This window comes from Nelumbo nucifera, chromosome 8 (genome assembly GCF_055504915.1).
Source record: "Nelumbo nucifera cultivar China Antique chromosome 8, China Antique-T2T, whole genome shotgun sequence".
Taxonomy (NCBI): domain Eukaryota; kingdom Viridiplantae; phylum Streptophyta; class Magnoliopsida; order Proteales; family Nelumbonaceae; genus Nelumbo; species Nelumbo nucifera.
In genome coordinates this window covers 19907321-19931113 of record NC_142656.1, presented here as the reverse complement: position 1 = coordinate 19931113, position 23793 = coordinate 19907321, and the positions used below count along the sequence as shown (strand labels likewise).

Genomic DNA, 23793 nt, shown 5'->3' with positions numbered 1-23793 from the left:
AGAATGAGCATATTTATAGACAAAAAAGTCAATTCCATTCCTTAGGCCTGTTAATTAATGTTCCTTACTTCCTTAATTACAAAATGAAAAAGATATAAGACCGTAGGGGCATTCATTAATAATTGTTATGTTGTATTTTAATTCAAACTTCCATTGAGTCACATGCAAGTGTAGGATTAATTGGCAAAATAACGTTATTGAGAGGTTGTTGGCATTCATTAACCATTGTTATGTTGTATTTTACGTTTTGTGGTTGTTGGCAAAATTTAATTAATGCATGTTATTGAGAGGTTTCCATAATCGAATGGATTAATTAGGTATTAATTTATAAGATGTAAGATGTGTTATCCTGATAACTACCTCAGATTTGTCCCCATTAGGGAGATTTTTCCTTTTCTTTTTTTTCTTTATTTTAAAAGTTGAATAATTTATTTTCAGTAACTACCTCAGATTTATCCTCATTTGGATTATTAATTTTAAAAGTTTAATAACCTATTTTCAATAATAACGTCAGGCTAACATTTGGATTATTAATTTTAATGTTTGGACCGGTCCAATTAGGCATCTTACAGAATCGATGCCGTATTATTACAAAAGCAGGATAAATTACAGATGAATATCCTATACTTTAGGTCCATTTCCATCAACTCACATTACAGATTATTGTCAAGTTACTGATATTCCCATATTTTTTTTTTAAATTGTTTAAATCATAAATTTTAAAAAGACCAAAATAACCATGATTAAAAGTTGGGTTCTATTCGATTTGGGCAATCGTGGGGAGAAGAAACTATTGCTGCCGCGGTTAGAAGAAATTGTTGCCGCTGCCTGAGAAGAAACTGTTGTCGCCGTGGGGAGAAGAAACCATTGCCGCCACCTGAGAAGAAACCATCCCCCTTCTCACTAGCCCTTTTACCCATTTCGACATTCCCATGAATACTACAAGCCCCAAGTAAGCTCTGCAATGCAGATAATCATGGCTTTGTTGACACCTGACGCACAAACTCCACTACCTCATCAAGCCGCCATGTCTTGCCCAACATATCCACAACACATGAATAATGTTTAGGGGATATATTGATGAGGCCGGATTTGGCATTGTGACACATGGCACCTCGGAACAAGTAGGTGACACCCGGAACCACTTAAATAACTTCTTGCCTTAGCCAAGTTGATGGTGTCCCACCTGGCGGCGTGGCCCAGGCGCGAACTGGCGACCTGGCACTGGCGCCGACCTGGCGACATGCGAAACGTGCTCGCCGACAAATTCGGCATGCATATCCTAACACTCCTACGAACCTTGGAAGTTGGCCCATGTGCCAAATGATCCGGAGGGTGGTCAACGTGCATGGTGGTTGCCTCAGGGAATCTCGGACCACTTAGACGATTTCTCAGAAATCTCAGATGCGGTGCGTGAATCCCACGCCAAACTATGCCTATATAAAGGCACCTACCCCAATGGCATAAGGGGGCAAATAAGCATATTCTATCTCTCATACTTTGTGATTTTTAGCTCGCAGTCTACTATGAGAGTACTGACTTAAGCATCGGAGCGACCTCGTTGTGTTAGCCACCCCGGGTCCTCTGACATTGGTTCCTCGCAAGTCTAAAGAACTACGAAGCTCAACATTCAATCCAGCTCGCCACCAGCCAGCTCGGCACCTAATAGGCAGATCGGCTCTCTGGTCAGCTCGTCACCTAAACTGCCCAGCTCGGACCAGTTCGGCACCTAACCTGCCCATCTTGGCTCAGTCAGCTCGACACCAAATCTGCCCCCAGTTCGGCCTGGTCAACTCGGCATCCGGGTCCTCATCCAGCAAAAGTTCTCCACTTCGGCCTCTAAGTCATCGACCACTTGAAAGCAGACCAAATAACGAAGTACTTAACACAAAAAATTGACACTTCACCAAAAATTGATTCATCATATATGGTTCAATGTGATGATCTTTGACCATTGAATCAAATACTCGACAACCCATATCTACCATCCCACGTTTGCCACTGGCAATTAGGCGAAACTGCTTTTCTTCGCATTTCCTCAAACAAACCCATAATTGGTTCATAGTCCCCATGCCTTGAATAAAAAAACTTGGCTTGGTTGATTGAGGTGATTCACTGAATATTTTCTGTCTCTTCAATGCTCCCACGCTTTGCATACATGTCGAGGAGCGCACCAGATACAACTGCGTTGGTATTTAACTCAAGTTTGATTATGCAGGAATGGCACCGTTGCTCTTGCCTCATTGATACAGATTTAACAAATCCAATTGCACTTAAAACACTACCAAAAGTGAATCATCTCGATAGGATTCTAGTATTGTTAAGGAAAATGTTTGTAAAGCTTCTTGACGCATCCCATTTTGTGCATACCTAGAAATTAAAGCATCCCATGATATGGTCTCTTTGTAACTAATCTCACCAAAGATCTTCTTTGACTCCTTTGTGGACTCAAAGCTCTCACTTTCTAGTTTCCATTTTCTAGGAACTGAAAGACTATGCAGGAAGTTGATGACCAATAGACTAAGCAGCTCTACCAACTTTATTTCAACTCGGATAAAGCCTCATCAGTCCTCATCGCGAGGTATCCTCTACAAAGATGAGCTCTTCGTGGCTTCGGCGGAGTTGGCGGCCAACAGACTGCATGGACGCCCCTGCCGGTCGAGTCTTCCAAGGCTCCCGTGCGAGCTAGTGACCTAAAGTCAGTAGTGTTGCCCCCGTAGGTCGAGCTCCTAGTAGCTTCTTGTAGGAGTGGGTAACCGATGTCACTAACGAGGCTGATGCAACGCAGCCGTAGCTCTAAGATGTCGAGTTGATAAAAGACCTCGGCACCACATAAGACCCAGTCGCCACTTCGGCATGGGTAAAATCAAAGATCAAGGAGAGTGGACTACGAGTCGCTCCTAGAGTCTAAGGGCTAAAGTGCCGAATTGGCAAAGACATTGGCACCACATAAGACCCAGTCGCCTCTTCGGCATGGGCAAAATCAAGGGTAAGGAGAGTGGACCGCGAGTCACTCCCAAAGTCTAAAGAATTGAATCGACAGTTACGAGCTCATCGAATTAGTCATTTCAGGCCAAAAGGAGCAATCTACTCCCTTCGTCGAGTTACTTTCAGCTCGGGAGTGGGGGGCAAATGATGAGGGCGGATTTGGTCCTCCAATGATATTGTGACACATGGCACCTCGGAACAACTAGGTGACACCTGGAACCACTTAGGCAACAACATGCCTTAGCCAAGTTGATGGTGTCCCACCTGGCGGCCTGGCCCAAGCGCGACCTGGCGAACTGGCCTAGGTGCCGACCTGGCGGCCTGGCATAGGCGCGAACTGAAGGCCTAGCACAGGCGCCGACCTGGCATCCTGGCGCAAGCGCCGACCAAGCGACCTGTGAGACGTGCTCGCCGACAAATTCGGCATGCATATCCTAACACTCCTACTATCCTTGGAAGTTGGCCCACATGCCGAACGATCTGGAGGGTGGTCAACATGCTTGGCGATTGCCTCAGGGAATCGCAGACCACTTAGACGACTTCTCGGAAATCTCGGATGCGGTGCGTAAAACCCACGCCAAACTATGCCTATATAAAGGCACCAACCCCAATGGCATAGGGGCAAATAAGCATATTCTATCTCTCATACTTTGTGATTTTTAGCTTACAGTCTACTATGAGAGTACTGACTTAAGCATCGGAGCGACTTAGCCACCCCGGGTCCTCTGACTTTGGTTCCTCGCAGGTCTAAAGAACTATGCCTATATTTATTGCTTGTTATATATAAGCAATAAATAAGTAAAATAACATAAACAAACAGTAAAATTTCCAATTATTTGATTAAGACATGTAAAAAATACATAAACTATCAATTATCCTTACATAAAATTCAAATTATTATTAAATCCAATATGTAATACATAAAGTTCATATGCTTTCCAACAATAAGTGGGTGGAAAGGATTGGATTTAGCCAAATACCATTCTCTATATACCTATACCTGTACAGGTTGTAGAATCCCAAAACTCGCCTCCTCCCCAAAATCTGTATCTGTCTTTCAAGCAAATAAAAAAAAAAAAAACACCCTATCAAGGCAGGTATGTGGATACCCAAGGGTAGGGCAAATATTAACATCCTAGCTCTTCTACTATTTCCTCTTTTTTTTTTTTCTTTTAAGTAAATCTCGTAAACAATATTCTAGCTACAACTAGGGGTGATTATTTCAGCCCCGCCCAGCCTAGCCCGAAAAATCTGGTTTTGGGCCTAGGTTTTTTGTTAAGGCCTGGCCCGCATCAGGCCCACAAAATTTAGGGCCGGGCTTGGGCCTAGTTTTTTAGGCCCGGCCCGGATATTTATAAATAATATAATATATATAATATATATAATATAATATAATATATATATATCTTTATGTATATATGTTATTTAAAAATATTTGATAATTAATGTTTTATATATTAAATAGAGATTTGTAAGAAATTAAAGATTTTAATCCTACAGCCTTAGATATTACCAAATTCTAATTTAGTATTTAATGGAATATAGAAATTAATAAACCTTAATCTTCTCGGCTGTCTCTCTCTCTCTCTCACACCAATTTTACAAAACCATCGCCGATTCGGGTGGAAGTGATGAACCTTATCGGTTGGCAGCGTTATCTTCCAACTAACACGGAAACACGTGCTATCGTGACGAAGATCCCAGAACTGATCCGTGAAACCCACGAGGACTCGACTATATAAAGGCTCCACGCCTAGAGGTTCAAGGTAGGCGTGATTATTCTGCTTTCTAGCTGTCTACACTCTAAAGCTTTCTAAGCTCGCAACAGTCTACTAACTTAAGCATCGGAGCGACCACGCCATGCTAGAAACCCTAGGTTCTCTGATCCTTTTGCAGATCAACTTTGTCTGTCGTCCGCCTAGAATCCAGATCACCTCTAGCAGGGAGCAGCTAGATCGTGCTACATCATTTGGCGCCGTCTGTGGGAATTGCTGCAAAAAACCTTTTTTCCACCATTAATCACATAATCAAATCCATGGAATCCTCCAGCAACGCCAGACAAAACAACGAAGCGAACATCTCCGGGGGGCAGCCTCAGTTCCCGTCTGTCTGCATCGGTCAGTTCACCATACCGCTTACTGCGGCTGGGGTCCCAACGCTGACCATGCCTCAAGCAACTACACAGGTAAACGCACCACTCCCCCCAGTAGTTGGCGCGACCTTCGCTTAACCGTCTGTGGTTCCCCATGGAGTCGGGCAATCCCAGCTTGACGACCTGCTACACTGTGTCCGGGCCATTCAGGTCCAAATGCAACAGGTCCAACAGTATCAACACTATCAACAGCAAGTCCTCCATCATTTCTACCAGCAACAGTATCAGCAGCAATTCCCTTCTCTGCAACAAAATCAGCAACCGGTTCCACCCCGGAACCCAAAGATATAGAATCAATCTCGTCGGCAGAACACCCGCTCTCCCCGTCGAAGTGAGACCTCCCAAGTTCCACTTCCTCTTAGGAGTCAGGTCTCGTCCCGCAGCAGGAGGGATAGACAAGTCACCCCGCCCGCTTCACAGGGCAACATGGTGAACAAGTCAGGAGATACACAGCCGGCTAGAGCCATTTTACCCTGGCCCTTGCATCATAAAGGTTCGTTTGCAGGGAACTGGTTCGTGGTTTTGGCCGTAGACTCAAGGCGAGGCCCTTCTGTCCAAGGCAGTCAGCCTCAGCAACTAGAGCCACTCCACTCCAGAATAGTACCCGAACACACAGAGATCAGCAGCACCAGTGTGGAGCTGATCAAGAAGCAGCAACGAAGGTGTCGCAAGGCACGCCGAACTACAGTTCTTAGCCAGCTCACCGGGCCCAGCCAGCCAAAGCAGGTAAAAGGTAAAGAGGAGGTGAGCTCAGTAGCCACAAAGACCCCTCCTCTCCTCTCTGGGTCATCCCCTCTGTCCTCCGAGCTCCTGGCGACCCCGATGCCGATGGACTTCAAAATGCCTCTGCTGGACAAATACGATGGATCTTTTGATCCAAACGATCATGTGGACTCCTTCCAGTCCCAGATGCACCTAGCTGGGGCTGACGAGTCCTGCATGTGCGTAGCCTTCTCCACAATGTTCAAAGGAGTAGCTCGCACATGGTACAGGAACCTCGTGCCAGGGACATTCAAAAGCTGGACGCAGTTCGTAGAGATGTTCACCTCGCACTTCATCACTAGCAAGAAGTGCCCGAGGTCCCAAGAAAGCCTCCTCAACATAGTCCAAAGAGAAGGGGAGTCTATCTAAAGCTACATTAAACACTTCAACGACACCTTCTTATAGATCCCCAATCTAGACCTAGTTGTGAGGCTCACGGCAGCGAAGAAAGGTATTACCCACACGGAATTCAAGTGGCATGTAGTGGCCAACATGCCGAAGGACATCACCGAATTCCTCAAGCTCGTCGATCAGTTCATCGGGACCGAAGAAGACTTGAAGGAGAAAACTCCATCTATGTCATGATTCCATTGCCTATTGAGGTTTATGTATACCCTTCGGCCAATAAACACGTTTTGTCCTTAATTATTGGCAAAACTTAAATTAATGCATGTTATTGAGAAGTTTCCATCATCCAGATGATTAATTAGGTATAATAACTTCGAAGATGTTCCTGATAACTACTCCAGATTTGTCCCCATTCGTGTAAGACTTTCTTTTTTCTTTTCTTTTTTTTTTTAATTTTGTATGTTGTATACTTTATTGATTACATCTAACCATGATTTGTCTCTTAGAGAGGGCATGTTATATACACTTCTTTATGGAAAATTCATGATGCCGAAAAGTAATTGTAAGGTTTCAATTTGTTCAAAGAAAAAGATATAAATAATAACTAATTTTAAATTATCGTGTAAAGTTATTTATTATCAAAATAAGACTAAAACAAAAGATACCTATGCTTGTTAATAGTTATCATGGTGGAGAGATGCTCCTTTTATCTATTGCTTTTATCGATTGGGGCGATCTTTTTGTCAATAAATAATGTATAATCTATTTTTATTTTATATTTAATTTGTTTTCTTATTCATTTTTATCTTTTATCTGTAAAAAACATAAAAAATTATAAATTGAGACAAAAAAGTTTTTTTTTTTTTTGTGAAAATAGTGGGGCAAGGCACCTTTGTCTTTGTCTCCTTCGGGTGCATAGATTTCTAAAAGTGACCCAAAATCAAAAATTGAATCATCCCAATTGGATATCGAAGCACAAAGTTATGGCCTCTAAAAATTTACATACATATTTAAAGTACAACCTATGACCTGGTCACCGGATTTAATAGGTCAACGGATCAACCAAAGGATTAGAGGTTTTTTTACCAAGCAACAGTTTTTTATTAAATTATCGTTTAAAGTTATTTAATATCAAAATAAGATTGAAACAAAAGATACCTATGCTTGTTGATAGTTATCATGGTGGAGAGGAGCTCCTTTTATCTATTGCTTTTATCGATTGGGGCGATCCTTTTGTCAATAAATAATGTATAATCTATTTTTATTCTATATTTAATTTTTAGATGGCCGGTCGAAGACGGTTTAAATTGCTCTGAAGCAGAAGTCACACCAAGCCTCCAGCTTAGTATTAATCAGGCAGCGGTTTTGACCGCCGGCTTAGATACCAAAAGACCGATGCCTTAGATTTCTGCCAAACTCCCTCATATTCTTAGGTGGCGGTCCGAACTGCCGGCTTAGGTGTTAAATGACCGCCACCTTTTAGGTGTTATTTGTGGTTAAACCGACAGTTTCATCACCGCTGGCATAGATCCTTTTTATTTCATTTTTATTTATACCAGGTTAATTCTAACATTTTTTGGTCATGTTGATTGCTAAGCCAGCGGACATGACCACCGATATATACCTAATTTTTTCAAAAAAGATTCATATACCCACTTAATTGCAGCATTTTTGTGATACCTGAATTGTTTATTGATTTAGCATTTTCATACCTGTTTAATACAAAAATAACCATTTGATAAAAATCATTTTAAAATGAAATCTATTAATTCAAAGACTATATATTAAAGCATCCAAAAGACATTGTTCAAAATACAATATCCAATTGAAATATAAATAGTACAAGAACTCAAAAAAAATAATCAAATTCTATAATTATGCAGGATATCTTTCAATGCAAATCCACTTAACATATTGGTTGAACCTGCAAATCAAAACACATAAATATTAGAAGTATATTCAAGTATTTTAACTTAAAGATAGGAATAGTAACTAAAATTCACATGGGCTGAATTCTAAGCAATTAATTGGAATATCAATAGTAGTTCAAAATATTCTATAGCATCCATAAAGACACACTACAAGAAAAAATGACAAAGCTGTCGCTAAAGGTCATCAAAACTGCCGCTATAGTCTTTACCGGCAGTCGGCAAAGTGCCACTAAAAGAACTGTCGCTAGACGTTCTAGCGGCGGTTTTTGCGGCTGCCGGTATAAATATTAAGGTGCTGCTAAAGGTCGTTTTTAGTGGCAGTCACGACTGCCGCTAAAGGTTGTTTTTACATCCGACTACCACTAAAGATTGTTTTTAGCGGCAATTGGCAGTTGCAACTGCCGCTAAAAACCAAGTTCGACTGCCGCTATATATTTGAAGCGTGCTTTTTAGCAGCAGCCATGGACTTCTTTGGCGACAGTCGCGGCTGCCGCTAAAAGTATACTTTTTTTTTTTCCAGATAACCTATTTTATGTTTAATTTTCTTCAAATCACCTATTTTCCATATATATTCATTTAAACCGAAATAAAATACAAAAGATGAAAAAACATCAATTACAAGAAAATTTAAAAAACCATTCTCCAGTCAAACTATTTGAATCACAAATACATCTTAATTTCAATTTAATAATTTCTTGGTTTGTACAAGAATTTCGTAGGGTCTGAACCAAAGAGTTTGTGACTGCTACACATCCCACTCTTTTGCTTTTGGCAGCCCGGATTTGATCTGCAAGTGAAACTTCTCTTTGCATTTTCTCTCTTTTTATAAACTCAAGATCCATATATTCTTATGAAGGACAGAAAGTCTAATGTACTCCTGGCTACTTAATGGCATCTTCCTGAATTTTTTCATGTCCTCATTGTACTGCATTACGTCATAATTTGAGCTCCCATAGGAATTGGCACCAGAACTGATGCACATGCGGCTTCTCCAGCAGCCATTAATCCAGGAACTACTGCATCTGGGTCATTACCTTTGGGGTCTGTGAAGAAACCCGCGAGATGGCCTTTTCCATAAAAGGAAACTAATGGCTCCATCATCCTGAGATTTTATTCAATTAATTGATCGAATAAAAAATTTGATCAGCTTAGCCAAGGATCATGTTCCATACTTGTTTATCGCAGAAAGGTAGGGTTTGAGAACGGCAAGGATGCTGGTATCTGCTGAGTCCTTCAATCCAGCCAGGAAAGGGCTCTCTACAAGTGCTCTCAATGATGCTTGGAAGGATGATGACTACTGGTACTTCTCCCCTCATGCTATTTATTGTCAGCATCTCACCCATAGCCTTGGTGAAGACATAAGTGTTTTTCCATCCATTAAGGAGAAATGGAATTTATCAGCACCTTACCTCTTTAAACCCATTTGTTTCATCTTTCTCATCAGTACTGTATAATCTTGGCAAGCCTTCTGACTACAATCAGAAGCCAATTTTGTTTCAGCTCCAACGTCCAACAGAAGAAAGGAAGTTGAAAGGGTCTCCAGCTAGAACCAATCTCTCCTTTTGCTATGCTGTCTCCCACACAAAAGGGCTTCTCCAATATTCTTCCCTCTCTCGCTGTTAACATAATCTGTTCCAGAAGAAACACCAATCTGATTGTTTCCAACTGAATTCACAGAATGTTGTTTGAGCTTGTTTAAACATTAATTAATTACTTACCAGTTGACACATGCAGAAAGAGCTTAAGGTTATTGCATCTCTTTGCCAAGGCCATAAGTCGACAGGGTCCTTGTGTGTTTGTGTCCATAGCAACATCATACCTGAATATTTTGTTTTTAAATTATGAACCCATTTGAGGACTGAATTAGATAACTAAATATTGATTTATGAATGCCATCAAAAAAAGACAAGCCAATTATATATATATTAAAACAAGACGAACCTTTCATCAGAGGTTGTATTAGCAGCTGAGTTCGATATTACATCGACTTCTTCTGCAATGTCTTCAGCTAACTTTGCTTTTATTCCAATTAGATTCACAGACGTTTCCCACAACAGGAACTAATTTGCTCAACATGAAAGCTTCATACGATTTTCCACAGGCTTGTTGAAGGCACTTGAAAAGTTGTGTTCTTAAGATCTAAGCATGTTTAATGAAGTAAAGAAAAGTTTGAGACACCATGATAATTAATAATACTAGAACTGAACTTAAAATATAGAATCCTTCAATAAACATACTTCAGCCTTCAATCTGTTCATTGCAGATTCCTTGTTCATTACATCTGGAGACATCATCAAATTTCTAACTGGAGACTTCAGATTAAGCAAAGCTCGGTCAAATGGTCTATTCTGGGAAGCTGTTTGGCCCCATTTTCTAGCAAGGGGCTGGCATTCTGAGCAGCCTAAGTCTTTCAAAAGAAACAGATGAGACAGATTCTGCTGACGTGTTGTCAAATGATCAAGCAAATACCAACACTTCCAGCCCAATGAAGGTTATCTTTGACAAGGGAGTGCACTCTGATTTGTCAGATTGTGTGCTTAGTGTTTTGGTGCAGGAGAAGCTAATGAATAACCCAGTTCCTATGAATTTCCCAGAGAATAATCACAAGGATCTGTCTGTCCATATGTCTAATAACAAACATCAGAGGAAGAACCAATTTAGCCGGAGAGTGAAACCTGGCCACTCAAACTATTTAGCTCCTGTCACAAAACGGCGGAGATTAATTGCTTGTAGTCGCAGTTTGAACAATTTCTCTGTAGCTCCAGGACAGGAGGAGCCCCATTGCCAGTCAGACTCACCTGATGGAAGTGAAAACATGGTTTCTCAAATGGGTATGTCTCTGGATAAGGCATCATCTACTAGCTCTTCTGCCAAAGACAATCCGGACAAGTGCTGCGACGCCATCTGCAAAGGCATTCCTGGTCAGAACTATTTCGGCACAGAACTACCTCATGAGAAACCAAAACCCCGGACATTGATTGACCTGAACCTACCCCATGTCCCACCGGGTTTTGAAATTGATGAGCCCTTTTTCATGGAGGTGACAGACAGCCAGGATGACCCAAGTCAAGGGGGTCATCCATTCCATCTGAAAGACAAAACATGGAGGAGTCAGAGGTGTTACAAACCTCAAACAACATTGCTACTACAGAAGAGCAGCATATTGCAAATGCTAGGAGGCATGGCACTAGAAACCGGCCATTGACCACTAGAGCCTTGGAAGTTCTTGCTTCTGGTTTCTTTAACACTAAACGGAGGAAGAGGAGCCCTGATGCTCTGTCGCATGAGAGCTCAATATCATTGTAGCCGTGTTTCATTTTCTCATCATTGACAAGAAAAATGAAGACAATGACAAAAGCTTTATTGAATTGGCATTCTAATTTTATCTTTATTTTTGCAAATTAGTTTTTTTTTTGTTTTTTATTCCCTTGATATTACCAAAATTTCCTGTGTCACTCATAATGCACGTTTTCATAGCCAAATGTCTCTAACTGTGACTATTGCCGACACTTTTAGCAGCTTCACTGAGCTTATTACAAGAATTTTATCTTCTTGATTTCCAAAGTAGATATCTATGGTTTTTCTTAAGCCTTAAGAGCAGTTTGTTATAATTTAGTCCACCTGTTCTGTTAATTGGTTTGGTAGATCGGTTCCCCCTTGTGAATATTCAGCCATTGTACCTTGCCTGCGCTCAACTGATATATATAGCATGGATTAATCCTACAAATGTTATTTCATTTGGATAAACTCCATCTTTTCTCATATCAATGAAGAGAGAAATAGCATCATTTTCATTTATAGAAATCATGGTTGTCCATGAAATTACGTACATTGCGTTCAATCATGCTCTCAAACACCATGTTAGAATCCTCAACCACCTCACAATTTTAATACATTGAGATCAGAACCTTACAAACTAAAACATGAGTCCCATACCCAGATCTCAAAACTAGACCATGCATTTGTCTCCCAAGTTCCAAGATTTTTTCATGGCCACAAGTTGAAATAATGACCCATGACTCTAAGGAAAAAATAATTCAGCCTCCATATCGCTTTTAAAAACATTTGATGTACCCATGCAAATGCATGGGGCTATCCTAATGGATGGAAATGGGGTAGATTTGGGAGGGTTTCATAAATTCTAGACCTTACCCACATCCCTAAACCTTCTAACCCGTATCTGCTCCAAAACCTGTAGCGGGTTGGATTTTTAAGAATCCAAACCCTCCACACACATATATAAATGCAAAATCCTCCCTGAACCTAACCTCCCCGCATTCAAGAGTGGGGCAGGTTGGATTTAGAACCCACATCTAATTTTCTCTTATTGCTTGTTATATATAAGCAATAAATAAGTAAAATAACATAAACAAACAGTAAAATTTCCAATTATTTGATTAAGACATGTAAAAAATACATAAACTATCAATTATCCTTACATAAAATTCAAATTATTATTAAATCCAATATCTAATACATAAAGCTCATATGCTTTCCAACAACATGTGGGTGGAAAGGATTGGATTTAGCCTATTACCATACCCTATATATCCATACCTGTACAGATTGTAGAATCCCAAAACTCGCCTCCTCCCCAAAATCTGTATCTGTCTTTCAAGCAAAAAAAAAAAAAACCACCCTATCAAGGCAGGTATGTGGATACCCATGGGTAGGGCATCCTAGCTCTTCTGCTATTTCCTCTTTTTTTAAGTAAATCTCGTAAACAATATACTAGCTACAACTAGGGGTGATTATTTTAACCCGGCCCAGCCCAGCCCGGAAAATCTAGTTTTGGGCCTAGGATTTTTGTTAAGGCCCGGCCCGCATCAGGCCCACAAAATTTAGGGCCGGGCTTGGGCCTAGTTTTTTAGGCCCGGCCTGGATATTTATAAATAATATAATATATAATATATATAATAATATAATATAATATATATATATATATATATATCTTTATGTATATATGTTATTTAAAAATATTTGATAATTGATGTTTTATATATTAAATAGAGATTTGTAGGAAATTAAAGATTTTAATCCTACAGCCTTATATCTTACCAAATTCTAATCTAGTAGTTAATGGAATATAGAAATTACTACACCTTAATCTTCTCGGTTGTCTCTCTCTCTCTCTCACCAATTTTACAAAACCATCGCCGATTCGGGGGGAAGTGATGAACCTTATCGTTTGGAAGCGTCATCTTCCAACTAACGCGGAAACGAGTCCTATCGTGACGAAGATCCCGAAACTGATCCGCGAAACCCGCGAGGACTCGACTATATAAAGGCTCCACCCTCGGAGGTTCAAGGTACGCGTGATTATTCTGCTCTCTAGCTCTCTACACTCTAAAGCTTTCTAAGCTCGCAACAGTCTACTGACTTAAGCATCGGAGCGACCTCGCCAGGCTAGCAACCCCGGGTTCTCTGATCCTTTTGCAGATCAACTTTGTCTGTCGTCCGCCTAGAAGCCAGATCACCTCTAGCAGGGAGCAGCTAGATCGCGCTACATTATTTGACGCTGTCTGTGGGAATTGCTACAAAAAACCTTTTTTCCCCCATTTATCACATAATCAAATCCATGGAATCCTCCAGCAACGCCGGACAAAACAACGAAGCGAACGTCTCCGGGGGGCAGCCTCAGTTCCCGTCTGTGTGCATCGGTTAGTTCACCATACCGCTTACTGTGGCTGGGGTCCCAACGGTGACCATGCCTCAAGTGACTACACAGGTAAACGCGCCACTCCCCCAGTTGGCGTGACCTTCGCTGAACCGTCTGTGGTTCCCTCTGGAGTCGGGCAATCCCAGCTTGACGACCTGGTACACTGTGTCCGGGCCATTCAGGTCCAAATGCAACAGGTCCAATAGTATCAACACTATCAACAGCAAGTCCTCCATCATTTCTACCAGCAACAATATCAGCAGCAATTCCCTCCTCTGCAACAAAATCAGCAACCGGTTCCACCCCGAAACCCAGAGATATAGAACCAATCTCGTCAGCAGAACACCCGCTCTCCCCGTTGAAGCGAGACCTCCCAAGTTCCACTTCCTCTTAGGAGTCAGGTCTCGTCCCGCGGCAGGAGGGACAGACAAGTCACCCCGCCCGCTTCACAGGGCAACATGGCGAACAGGTCAGGAGATACTCAGCCCGCCAGAGCCATTTTACCCCGGCCCTCGCATCATGAAGGTTCGCTTGCAAGGAACCGGTTCGGGGTTCTGGACGCAGACTCAAGGCGAGGCCCTTCCGTCCAAGGCAATCAGCCTCAGCAACCAGAGCCACTCCGCGCCAAAACGGTACCCGAACACACAGAGGTCAGTAGCACCAATGTGGAGCTGATCAAGAAGCAGCAACGAAGGCGTCGCAAGGCACGCCGAACTATAGTTCTTAGCGAGCTCACCGGGCCCAGCCAGCCAAAGCAGGTAAAAGGTAAAGAGGAGGTGAGCTCAGTAGACACAAAGACCCCTCATCTCCTCTCCGAGTCATCCCCTCTGTCCTCCGAGCTCCCGGCGACCCCGATGCCGAAGGACTTCAAAATACCTCTGTTGGACAAATACGATGGATCTTTTGATCCAAACGATCATGTGGACTTCTTCCAGTCCCAGATGCACCTAGCTGGGGCTGACGAGTCCTACATGTGCGTGGCCTTCTCCACAACGTTCAAAGGAGTAGCTCGCACATGGTACAGGAACCTCGTGCCAGGGACATTCAAAAGCCGGACGCACATATTAAGTAATCAAACTTGAGTTATCTACCCACATATTAAGTAATATTACTCACAAAAAACACTTGCATTACCAAACGGTCTTCGGGCTGCTGTGATCTTCCAACAGTTATATGAATAATCACCCTAACCAAACGGTCTTCAAACTGCATAGATCTTAATGCAAAAGCTCACATCTGTTAGATCTTCCATAAGATCTTTCAAAAAAGACTTACCAAACTGCTCATAAAATTGGTGGAATGGAACTTCTGATCCAAGGGACTGGAAGAATAAATTATGGTTTCTTCCATTTTATTCACCTCATAGATCAAAAGGATCGTCCCACCAATCCACCATGACCAAGAAAGTTAAAACAAAACAATAAATTGAATATGACTACCTATCCGACGAGCAGATGGTTTTGTTTGGGCCAGCAACAAAATTCTTATTGGATCTCAGTTAAAACACGAAATGAAGCAAGGGATTTTCAGTTGTCAGACCCTGATTTATTCATAAGACAAATCTCAAATGCTTTCAAATTACATAGAAAACAACCGATTCTTATTAAATTGGAGAACGAGTTGCACCCTGCACACAAATCCACTGTGCTTTTTAGTATCGACGGTTCCACGTCCTGGAAGCTGAAATGAAACACGTCTCATAATATTAAACTTGTATTCCATAAACATCGAACCAATCAGTTAAGTTGGTTAAATTTACAGTTAGCACACAAGAAGCTTACCTTCCTTCGTTAGAGTCCAGTCCTTATCATATCCAAGTGCCCAGAAGAAGTACCCACCAAGGCGGCGTTCTCGGGCGAACTCCACTTTGTATCTGATGGACGTGGCATTATCGTAGCCAAGCCAATTGGTTCCTGCATAGGAGTAAGTGGACACTGTCTTTTTATCAAACTCCTCTGTTGCATTATTGGCCGCATTAAATTCCACAATCTGAAAGTACAGTAACACCCCATTATCGCCAGGACCCACGCCGACTGCTGGCGCTCCAATGCCGTGTACATTCGGGTCCTTCAGCTTCCATGTGCGACCATACAAGGGTAGACCCATGACCAGCTTCTTCGGCGGGACGCCCGCTCGGATCCACGACTGAATGCCGTAACTCGTGCTGATGTTGCTTGTCGAGTCATAGAGCAGCGCCTGCGCACCCGTGGCCGACGGCTCCCATGAGCCATGGTAATCGTAGCACATGGGGCTCACAAAGTCAACGTACCGACGTATCGCATTCACCGGGTAAGCCCGCTTTACGTCAGACAAGAAAAAGCTAGAAGCGAAGTACACAGCGGCGGAGATAAGTAGGCGCGGCCGGCGGGAAGCACGTGCTTCCTTCTCGAAGGCAGTACGCCACTCGCGGAAGAGAACGGCGAGGTTCGACATGTCCTGGTCGTCTTTCGGAAATTCCCAGTCGAGATCAATGCCGTCGAAGCCATACTTGCGAGCAACCTGGATGGTGGAGGCGATGAAGGTGGCACGGTTAGAAGCGTTGGTAGCCATGTTGGAGAAGGTAGTCGGGCTGGCATTTCCTCCTCCGAGGGAGAGAAGAGCCTTTGAAGGCGGCTTCTTTCTGTGAACGGTGGACGTGAAGTTTCTCATCCATTGAGCGTCTGTCGACGTGATGGTTAGCTTATAGGTCGTCGCATTTACTCCGACGAAGGCATAGAAGAGGTGAGTGAAGTATGAAGTTGGGATGGTAGATGGAGGGTCGGTATCTGCCCGCCATGAAGGCCAGTACCCACCCTTGATTACTGGAGGAGCAGAGGTCGCACCTGCAATGAAACAGGAGAGGACGGTTACCAGAAAGAGTAAAACAAGATTCTGGGCAGCCATGTTTAGCAGTTTGGGAAGCAAGGAGGAGAAGCTTGGAGGACTTAAGCTTGTCTTGTCTGATTATATAATGAGGGTGAGGTTGACTTGGGTGATTAGTGCTTGATTAATTGTCTTTATCTTGGTGTAGCTTCGTTTGTAAACTTTGACAGAGTCATTTTTGCTGTGTGCTCAGAATTCACAGTTCAGATCAAATGATCGACCCCATGAAGTTTCTGATAAAATATTATTTGTGCTGAGGGCCGATGAAATTTGATCTAGAAACATGGTGGGTTGTTTTAATTTTGACAAGTTATGATACTATAGGCTGCCATGACTGAAAAAATGATATTCAATGGTATTGGATATGAATCTGAACTCGCACTAACCATGCTGGGTATTGGGTAATTAAGGTCAAATCTCCATTAATGGCCCTATGTGAAACAACTAAAGAATGCATTTGTAATATCATTTATGCAATTTCTATGAGCAAATTAATAGTTCAATATTGGCTGAAATAATATTACAACTAATTATTAACTTCTAGGGTTTGGTCAACAAAGGTGGCCTTCCACTTATATGGGATTGTTCATAAATGGGGGATGACGATTATGGGCATATTGGTACTGTGGTGTTAATAATTAAAAGCTAAGTGGGAATTATGTATAAATATTATTGGTTAAATGGTTTAGATATACATAGATATAATATATAGAATTATAACTTTGACAACGGTATTGGTCTTGGTGTTAGTATGAGTTGAAATTGAGATGATGAATTGATGCCTTTAGCATCAATTGAGAGAAAGGCTCTTATTAACCTTTTTCATGGTTGGCCAGGAATCACCTAGGCTACGCATTTATTCACTAGTAAAAACATTTTCCACATTGTCCATGTGTTTTAAATCCCACCATTTTTTTTTTTTTTGTCATGTGAAACTTGAGATCTCTCCATAATGGGTGATGTAGCAGCCATGTTTTGACTGGTTTAGAGAGTACATTAGACTACACCATTTGATGAATCAAATGTCCCTAAAGGCTTAATTTGGAAAGAGTATAAATACAAATTTGTATAGTATAAATACATGTAAAATAATATAAAATACAAGGTTTTTCACTCTACATATTTGTATTGGTACTTCTTTCGAGGCTTAATTTAGAAAGAGCATAAATATAAATATATATAGTATAAATACATACAAAATACAGCACTTTGCACTCTACTATTTATACCAAGGTTTTTAAAACCGACCCGGATAACGAACCGATTAGGGGTCCAATTCTCGGGTTGAATGGTCTAATCGTTCGAACCAAATGGTCGGCCCGTTCTGACAAAAAATAAAAAAATTAAAAAACAGTCAAAACTGTTGTACGATTCAAATGATTCAACTATTCAGGTCAATGATTTATTGATCAAATCAACGCTTTTTGGCAAAAATCCAATTTTGATGAAAAATAAAACCGATCAACTAATTGATTCCTGATTTTTCTGGTCCGACCATACGATCCAGTCCGATATTAAAAACCATGATTTATAGTACTTTATATGTTCAATGGAGAATAACATATGCCTTTTGGCTTTTGTAAAGGCATGTCCTGTAACATCACCATTTGCTTTTTGCTTTATGCGCTTAGCTTTTTTGAATCTTTACATAAAAACTGACCCAGACTATAGATAAGGAAAGATGAATAGTTGAATGGTTGATTTCACCCAACCCCATTACAACTTATATGATTTGGTCCACCAAATAAGTGGCCTCTTGCTTAGATAACTCTTTAATGGGAGATTGACTGAAGAAAATAGTAATACTAATTAACATGAGAGCTTTTTGTGTGGCTGTAATTCACCAAGACATTAATTAATTAATTGGGACTTGCGCTATGGCTTGATCTTGCTGTGTCGACCCTAAGAAACTGAGATAAATTGATATCTTTATAGGCTCCCATACATTTGGTTTACTCCCATAATATATAAGCTATTCTCTCAATTCTATTCTCATATATAATCATTGTTATTATTTTTTGAAACTCTTTTTCACCATTCTCTTATTTGGTCGTATTTAGAGGTGTAACTTGGGGCACGATATGTGTTATGATGCTCTTGTTTGGGATAATTTGGGAGGTCGGCCCGGTATGATTCATGGCCGGGCCTGTGCCGTGTCGCGGGTGGGGTTGGTTCATGGGCCAAGCCTTGGGACAGGTTAGGCCGTGGACTAGACCAAAGTTATTTATTTAAAAAATTTTTAAAAAAACTTAAAATTTTAATTTTATATAAATTTTGATATATACAATTGCTTATATATATAATAATTAAATAAATTAATATAATAAAATTGAAAACAATTGTTTATTTTATTAATATATTATTATATAATTATAATTTATATAAAAACATTATATATTATATATAAATATATAAAATATATATAAATAATATATATGAGTCGTGCCATAGGCCGTAGGTGGCACGGCCCGCTCGGTCGTGCCGTGCCAACCCGGCCCGTGGACCTAAAACCCCAGGCCCAACATGACCCACATGATCATGCCGGGCCTGACACAGCTCGCGTGCCATCGTATCAGGCCATGCTGGGCTAGTCCAAAATCAGACCAGGCCGTGCCAAGCCACGAGCAGCACGGCCCAATTTACACCTCTAGTCGTATTTATTGGGCCCCTCGATGTTTGGAGCTACTTCCATCCAAATTTGTTTTGCATAATTACAAAACTTAAAAATATGAATATCCTCTGGTCCTCCACATCTAGCGAAAAAGCCATCAATATTTAGATCATTCATAGGAAGTAGGGATGCAAATGGACCAGATCGGATATAAATTAACGTATATCCGAATCTAATCTGACACGGTAAAGAGCCAATTCGATTTGATCCGAAGACCTGATCGGATTTCATAATTATGAATTCGAACACATAGCTTAAGTTTGAGGAATTAACAAAATCAGATATGTTGAGAAATAAATAACAAACATGGTGAACTGAACAAAAAAATTCACTTTTTGAACTAAATTGCCCTCTCTTGTTTTACTTTTCTTTATCTTCTCATTCTTCAATATTCTATTGCTCTTCTTGTGAACTTCGAACCAAGGAACCTTGCTGAGAAAAGTACTTTAGCAAGCGTTAATAAAAATAGGAGAGAAATCCCCATTATGAGAAACTCGATAAGGAACACATAGCTCAGTATATCTGAAGCTATATAGAGCTACGGATAAAGAAGATCCCGAATGCTACTTGAAGGTGTCGCCATGGCTGGACTGGTTGGTTGTACAGATTTGAGATAAAAGAGATAGTGTCGTACATGTTTTCTTAGTACTTTCTCCTCCTTGGTGCTTCTTCACTATTTGTATGGTCCACAAGAAAACGAGATCTCCTTGACACCGACGAAAGCTCAATGGATCACAGCAAACTTTGCGGGTTAGAGAGTAATGAATAGAATATTATACAACAGCTCATATTCAACACATGATTAAGCTTTGGTTGGAAGAGATGAAGAATCATTGCAAGGAACAACCATAAAGTCTTGGATCTGAAGGTCGAGACCCACGCATCCTTGTTGATGAATAGCTTGTTCAGTTTCCGGTCTACAGGACTCTGTTTAATGCTTCCACAGGGCCATCATCGGCGTTAATGAAGGCAAGTTTGAAAACTTTGAGAAGAAACCAGAAAGTGAGCAACAGTGCAAAGAGTGATTTGATGAGAGAGAGTGTGGGAGACAAGTAATGGATGTAGCTTTTAATCAGGGGCAATTTGGTTATAAGATGGATTTTTTCATTCCCGGTTCCCGCTCACTGTTTTTACAATATTTTTTTTTCTAAATAAGCCTGGTTTTGTCAACTCATCAAATTTTATTATTTTTGTAAAAAAAACAAATATTTTTTCACCTATTTTCATCATATATACATATTTTTATAAAAAAATAATTAATATAACAAATTTATAAAAATGCAATATAAATAATATATTTATAAATAAATAAAATATACGAAAAAGTCAACAACCCACACTCTGCAGAAATCATTTGTATTATAACTTACTCTGACTTAGCGTCTGTATCACCTTCTTCCCCACTTCCGTCTAACTGCATGTAAGTTAAGCGTCGACCTTGGGTCTGTTTAGCAATTGTAACATCCTTTTTTCAGCAGTAGGCTTTCCCCTAACCCTCCCCCACACCTATGCATACCTGCATTCGAACTTAAACTCCACTTCATCCTTATTCTTTCCCTCTAGTGCAAACCCCCTCCCCCATTTGACTTCTACTCAACATCGACCTCTTAGTCTCCTTGTCTCCCCGTTCCGTTTCTTGAACTCAGGTCCCCACAGAGAACCCATTGGGGCGTGGATACAACCATTTTCTTCATGTGAGGATTAGCTTTTAGTGGGGATGACATCAAAAGGTAAAGAAGTTGCCAGCATGCCAGTCATTGCACATGACACAGAGGACATAGAATCCTTCTTCGCACATGCAGTTAATGTAGGGGTGGATGAACAACCACCCAGCTTTGATCCTATCAAGGAGGCGGAGCAAGTTATCGGGTTGACATTAAAGGGACGCATCTTCCCGTGTCAACAAGTTAATGAAGAGACTCTGGCCAACTATGTTCGTTTATAGTGGAAAACATCAGTAGTAGTGATCGTTCGTTTCTTAGAAGGAGGCAGACTCGAATTCTCATTTATAAACTATAGTGACCGTCTCATTGCACTAGAGGGGGGGTCCCTGGTTCTTTCATTCAAGCTGGATCCCCCTAGAAGAATGGAGTGGCTCACAGACAGGAACAGTAGAAAAAGTTTGGACCTACAAATCCACATGATTCCTAGAGGTACAGTTGAAGATGGTAGGGTTTGTTTTCTTGCTAGCACAGCGGGCACCATCATCCCAAACCAAGTGAAGTGAAAATCCCCACGGGCTAGCTACTGAGAGGCTTATACGTACGTAAAAAAAATCATTATTGATCTACATAAACCTCTCCTCACAAGCCACTTCATATTCTACAACGGCAAGCCAGTATGGCTTCGCTTTTGCTACGAACAGCTCCCTAGAATTTGTGCTAACTGCGATCTAATAGGGCATATTTGGAGTAATTGTAAACGTTTGGACCACTCCGTATCAAACTACAAGAGTTTTCTTGAAGGTCATACTATAGATTATCCGGGAGAATGGAAGTTGTAATCTACTAGCAGTGGTTTTCGGCAGGTCATCATCGTCAATGCAACTGGATTTCGACGAAGGCCAGCAGTGTCAGAACACTAATCAATCTCAATAGACACTTGGCAAGTTAGAACTTGCTATTGCCTTGCATGATAGCCACCCCTACCCCTGCAAACAAAGGATGTCGCATTCTATGCATGCATGCTCACCATCATCATGAGAATAACTTGACAAGTAAGCCGCACGCGCAACAACAGCGCACGATATGCCAGTATAGCGTGAAACTAGAAATTACTACCCACTATTTCACCAAAACCGGTGGTTTGGGAACCATTGATCTACTCATGGGGAAAAGGAGACGTGTCAGGACAATAAATTATCATTTGGATCAACCTACTCAATCTCTTTGGGCGGTTCGTAATGGCCAAGTTTCAGACTTTCTTACTGGACAGATTTTACCTCCTAAGATGCTATTAGCTAGGGCTATGCATTCGGTTTGTTCGATTAAAAACCAAACCGAACAAACCGAATTTTATAAAAACAATATACTGTATTCTAAAACCAAACTTCACCTAAACCGATCAAACCGAACCGAATTTTTACCATTACTTGATTATTTCTTCCTAGATTTTACATTTGTACTCTATTGAATCACAAACAGTTGAGTCTGGAAAATGGTCAACTCGAACAATGAAATAACCATGGTCAATTGAATCACAAGCCATACTCTTCTAAGTTCTAACAATGAAATAACCATGGTCAATTGCAAGGATTTATAGCAAGAAAAAATGGAAGAAATTGGGTCCCAATAAGGTGGGAAGATGAAATAGCCTCAAGAGTTCTAACTATTTAGTGTTTATTTTCTTAATGAAGAATAAAAGGTGAGAAGTTCCCTAACCTTGTCTTCACGCTCTGAACCGGTCACCGTCGTCGCCTTGCCGGAGTATCACTTGCCGCTGCCGTTGGTGAGTGACTGAGTGGTGCGGCTGGTGCTAGACTGAAGAGATTAAGAGAAGACGAAGAGAAACTCAGAAATGAAGAGAAGAGAGAAGACTGAACTTTGAAGAAGTGAAGAGTAGAAGACAAAGAGAAAAAAAGAAAGAAAGTGATGACTGAGAGTAGATTGAGCAGTGGGCAGAGAGAGGCGCAGAGGGAAAAGCCGCATAGGGAACAGGGAACTGGGAAGGTCGAAGGGAGACTGGAGACATGACACATGAGGCATCACATGTCGAGCTCGAGGGTTTTGACGTTTTGTGTTTTGGCCTAATGGCCTATAAAATTACTAATTTACCCTTAAAAGTTCGATTATTTCAGTTAACTGAACCTCTAAATATCAGAACCGAAACCAAACCCAATAATATTAAAAATCGAACTGAACCACTTAAACCGAATTAACGATCTGATCAAACCGAAACCGACATTTCGGTTTGATTGTACTATTAGCTAAAACCACACAGACATTATTAGTTCCGCCTGAATTTCAACAACACTACTCAATGCCCATAACACCACAAAGAGATATCCAACCATTAAACCTGGGTTTACTGAATTCATCTGATGCTGGTGTATCCACGTCCCCGATGTCTCTCTGTGGCGGTGACCAGTTCATCACTAACTGTTTCATTGGCCCAACCCCAAATCCCTTGTTTCATCAGGTACATCTCTTCCCCTCTTATTATTTTCACAACATTATACATAATCTTGTCCATCTCAGCCTTGTTCTTCACTACCATGAAGTTCATTTCTTGGAACATTAGGGGAGCTGGTGATAATAAGAAGATTCGTGAGCTACGAAAGCTAGTTAAACAAGAAAAGTTGGACCTTTTATTTTTAATAGAAACCAAGCTAGACTGGCAAAAAAGTTCCACCCTAGCGAAGAAGCTAAAATTTAAAAACTTTATATTCTATGAAGCTTCAGGGTTCTATAGTGGTCTTTTC

The 23793-nt window shown here is 41.0% G+C and overlaps 1 protein-coding gene and 1 long non-coding RNA gene across 2 annotated transcripts; both read right to left on the bottom strand.

Annotated features, from left to right (window-relative positions):
- Window positions 1-15298: 15298 nt before the first annotated feature.
- On the bottom strand, window positions 15299-16855 carry LOC104610679 (class V chitinase CHIT5a-like). Its single transcript, XM_010277410.2, has 2 exons — window positions 15622-16855; window positions 15299-15520 (listed from the first exon to the last, which is right to left on the bottom strand). The coding sequence occupies exons 1-2, from the start codon at window positions 16721-16723 to the stop codon at window positions 15492-15494; spliced, it is 1131 nt and encodes a 376-aa protein (XP_010275712.2). The 5' UTR covers window positions 16724-16855; the 3' UTR covers window positions 15299-15491.
- Window positions 16856-19688: 2833 nt separating this feature from the next.
- Window positions 19689-23157, bottom strand: LOC148789722 (uncharacterized). The gene is made up of 2 exons (XR_016079341.1): window positions 22754-23157; window positions 19689-20300 (listed from the first exon to the last, which is right to left on the bottom strand). It is a non-coding gene; the product is annotated as an uncharacterized LOC148789722 (long non-coding RNA).
- Between the last annotated feature and the right edge of the window lie 636 nt (window positions 23158-23793).

Bases quoted from the DNA above. Each gene is read 5' to 3' on its own strand.
- LOC104610679 (XM_010277410.2), bottom strand. From the start codon at position 16,723: ATGGCTGCCCAGAATCTTGTTTTACTCTTTCTGGTAACCGTCCTCTCC. The intron at 15,521-15,621 runs GTAAGCTTCTTG...GTTTCATTTCAG, and splicing joins CTGGACTCTAACGAAGGAAG to CTTCCAGGACGTGGAACCGT.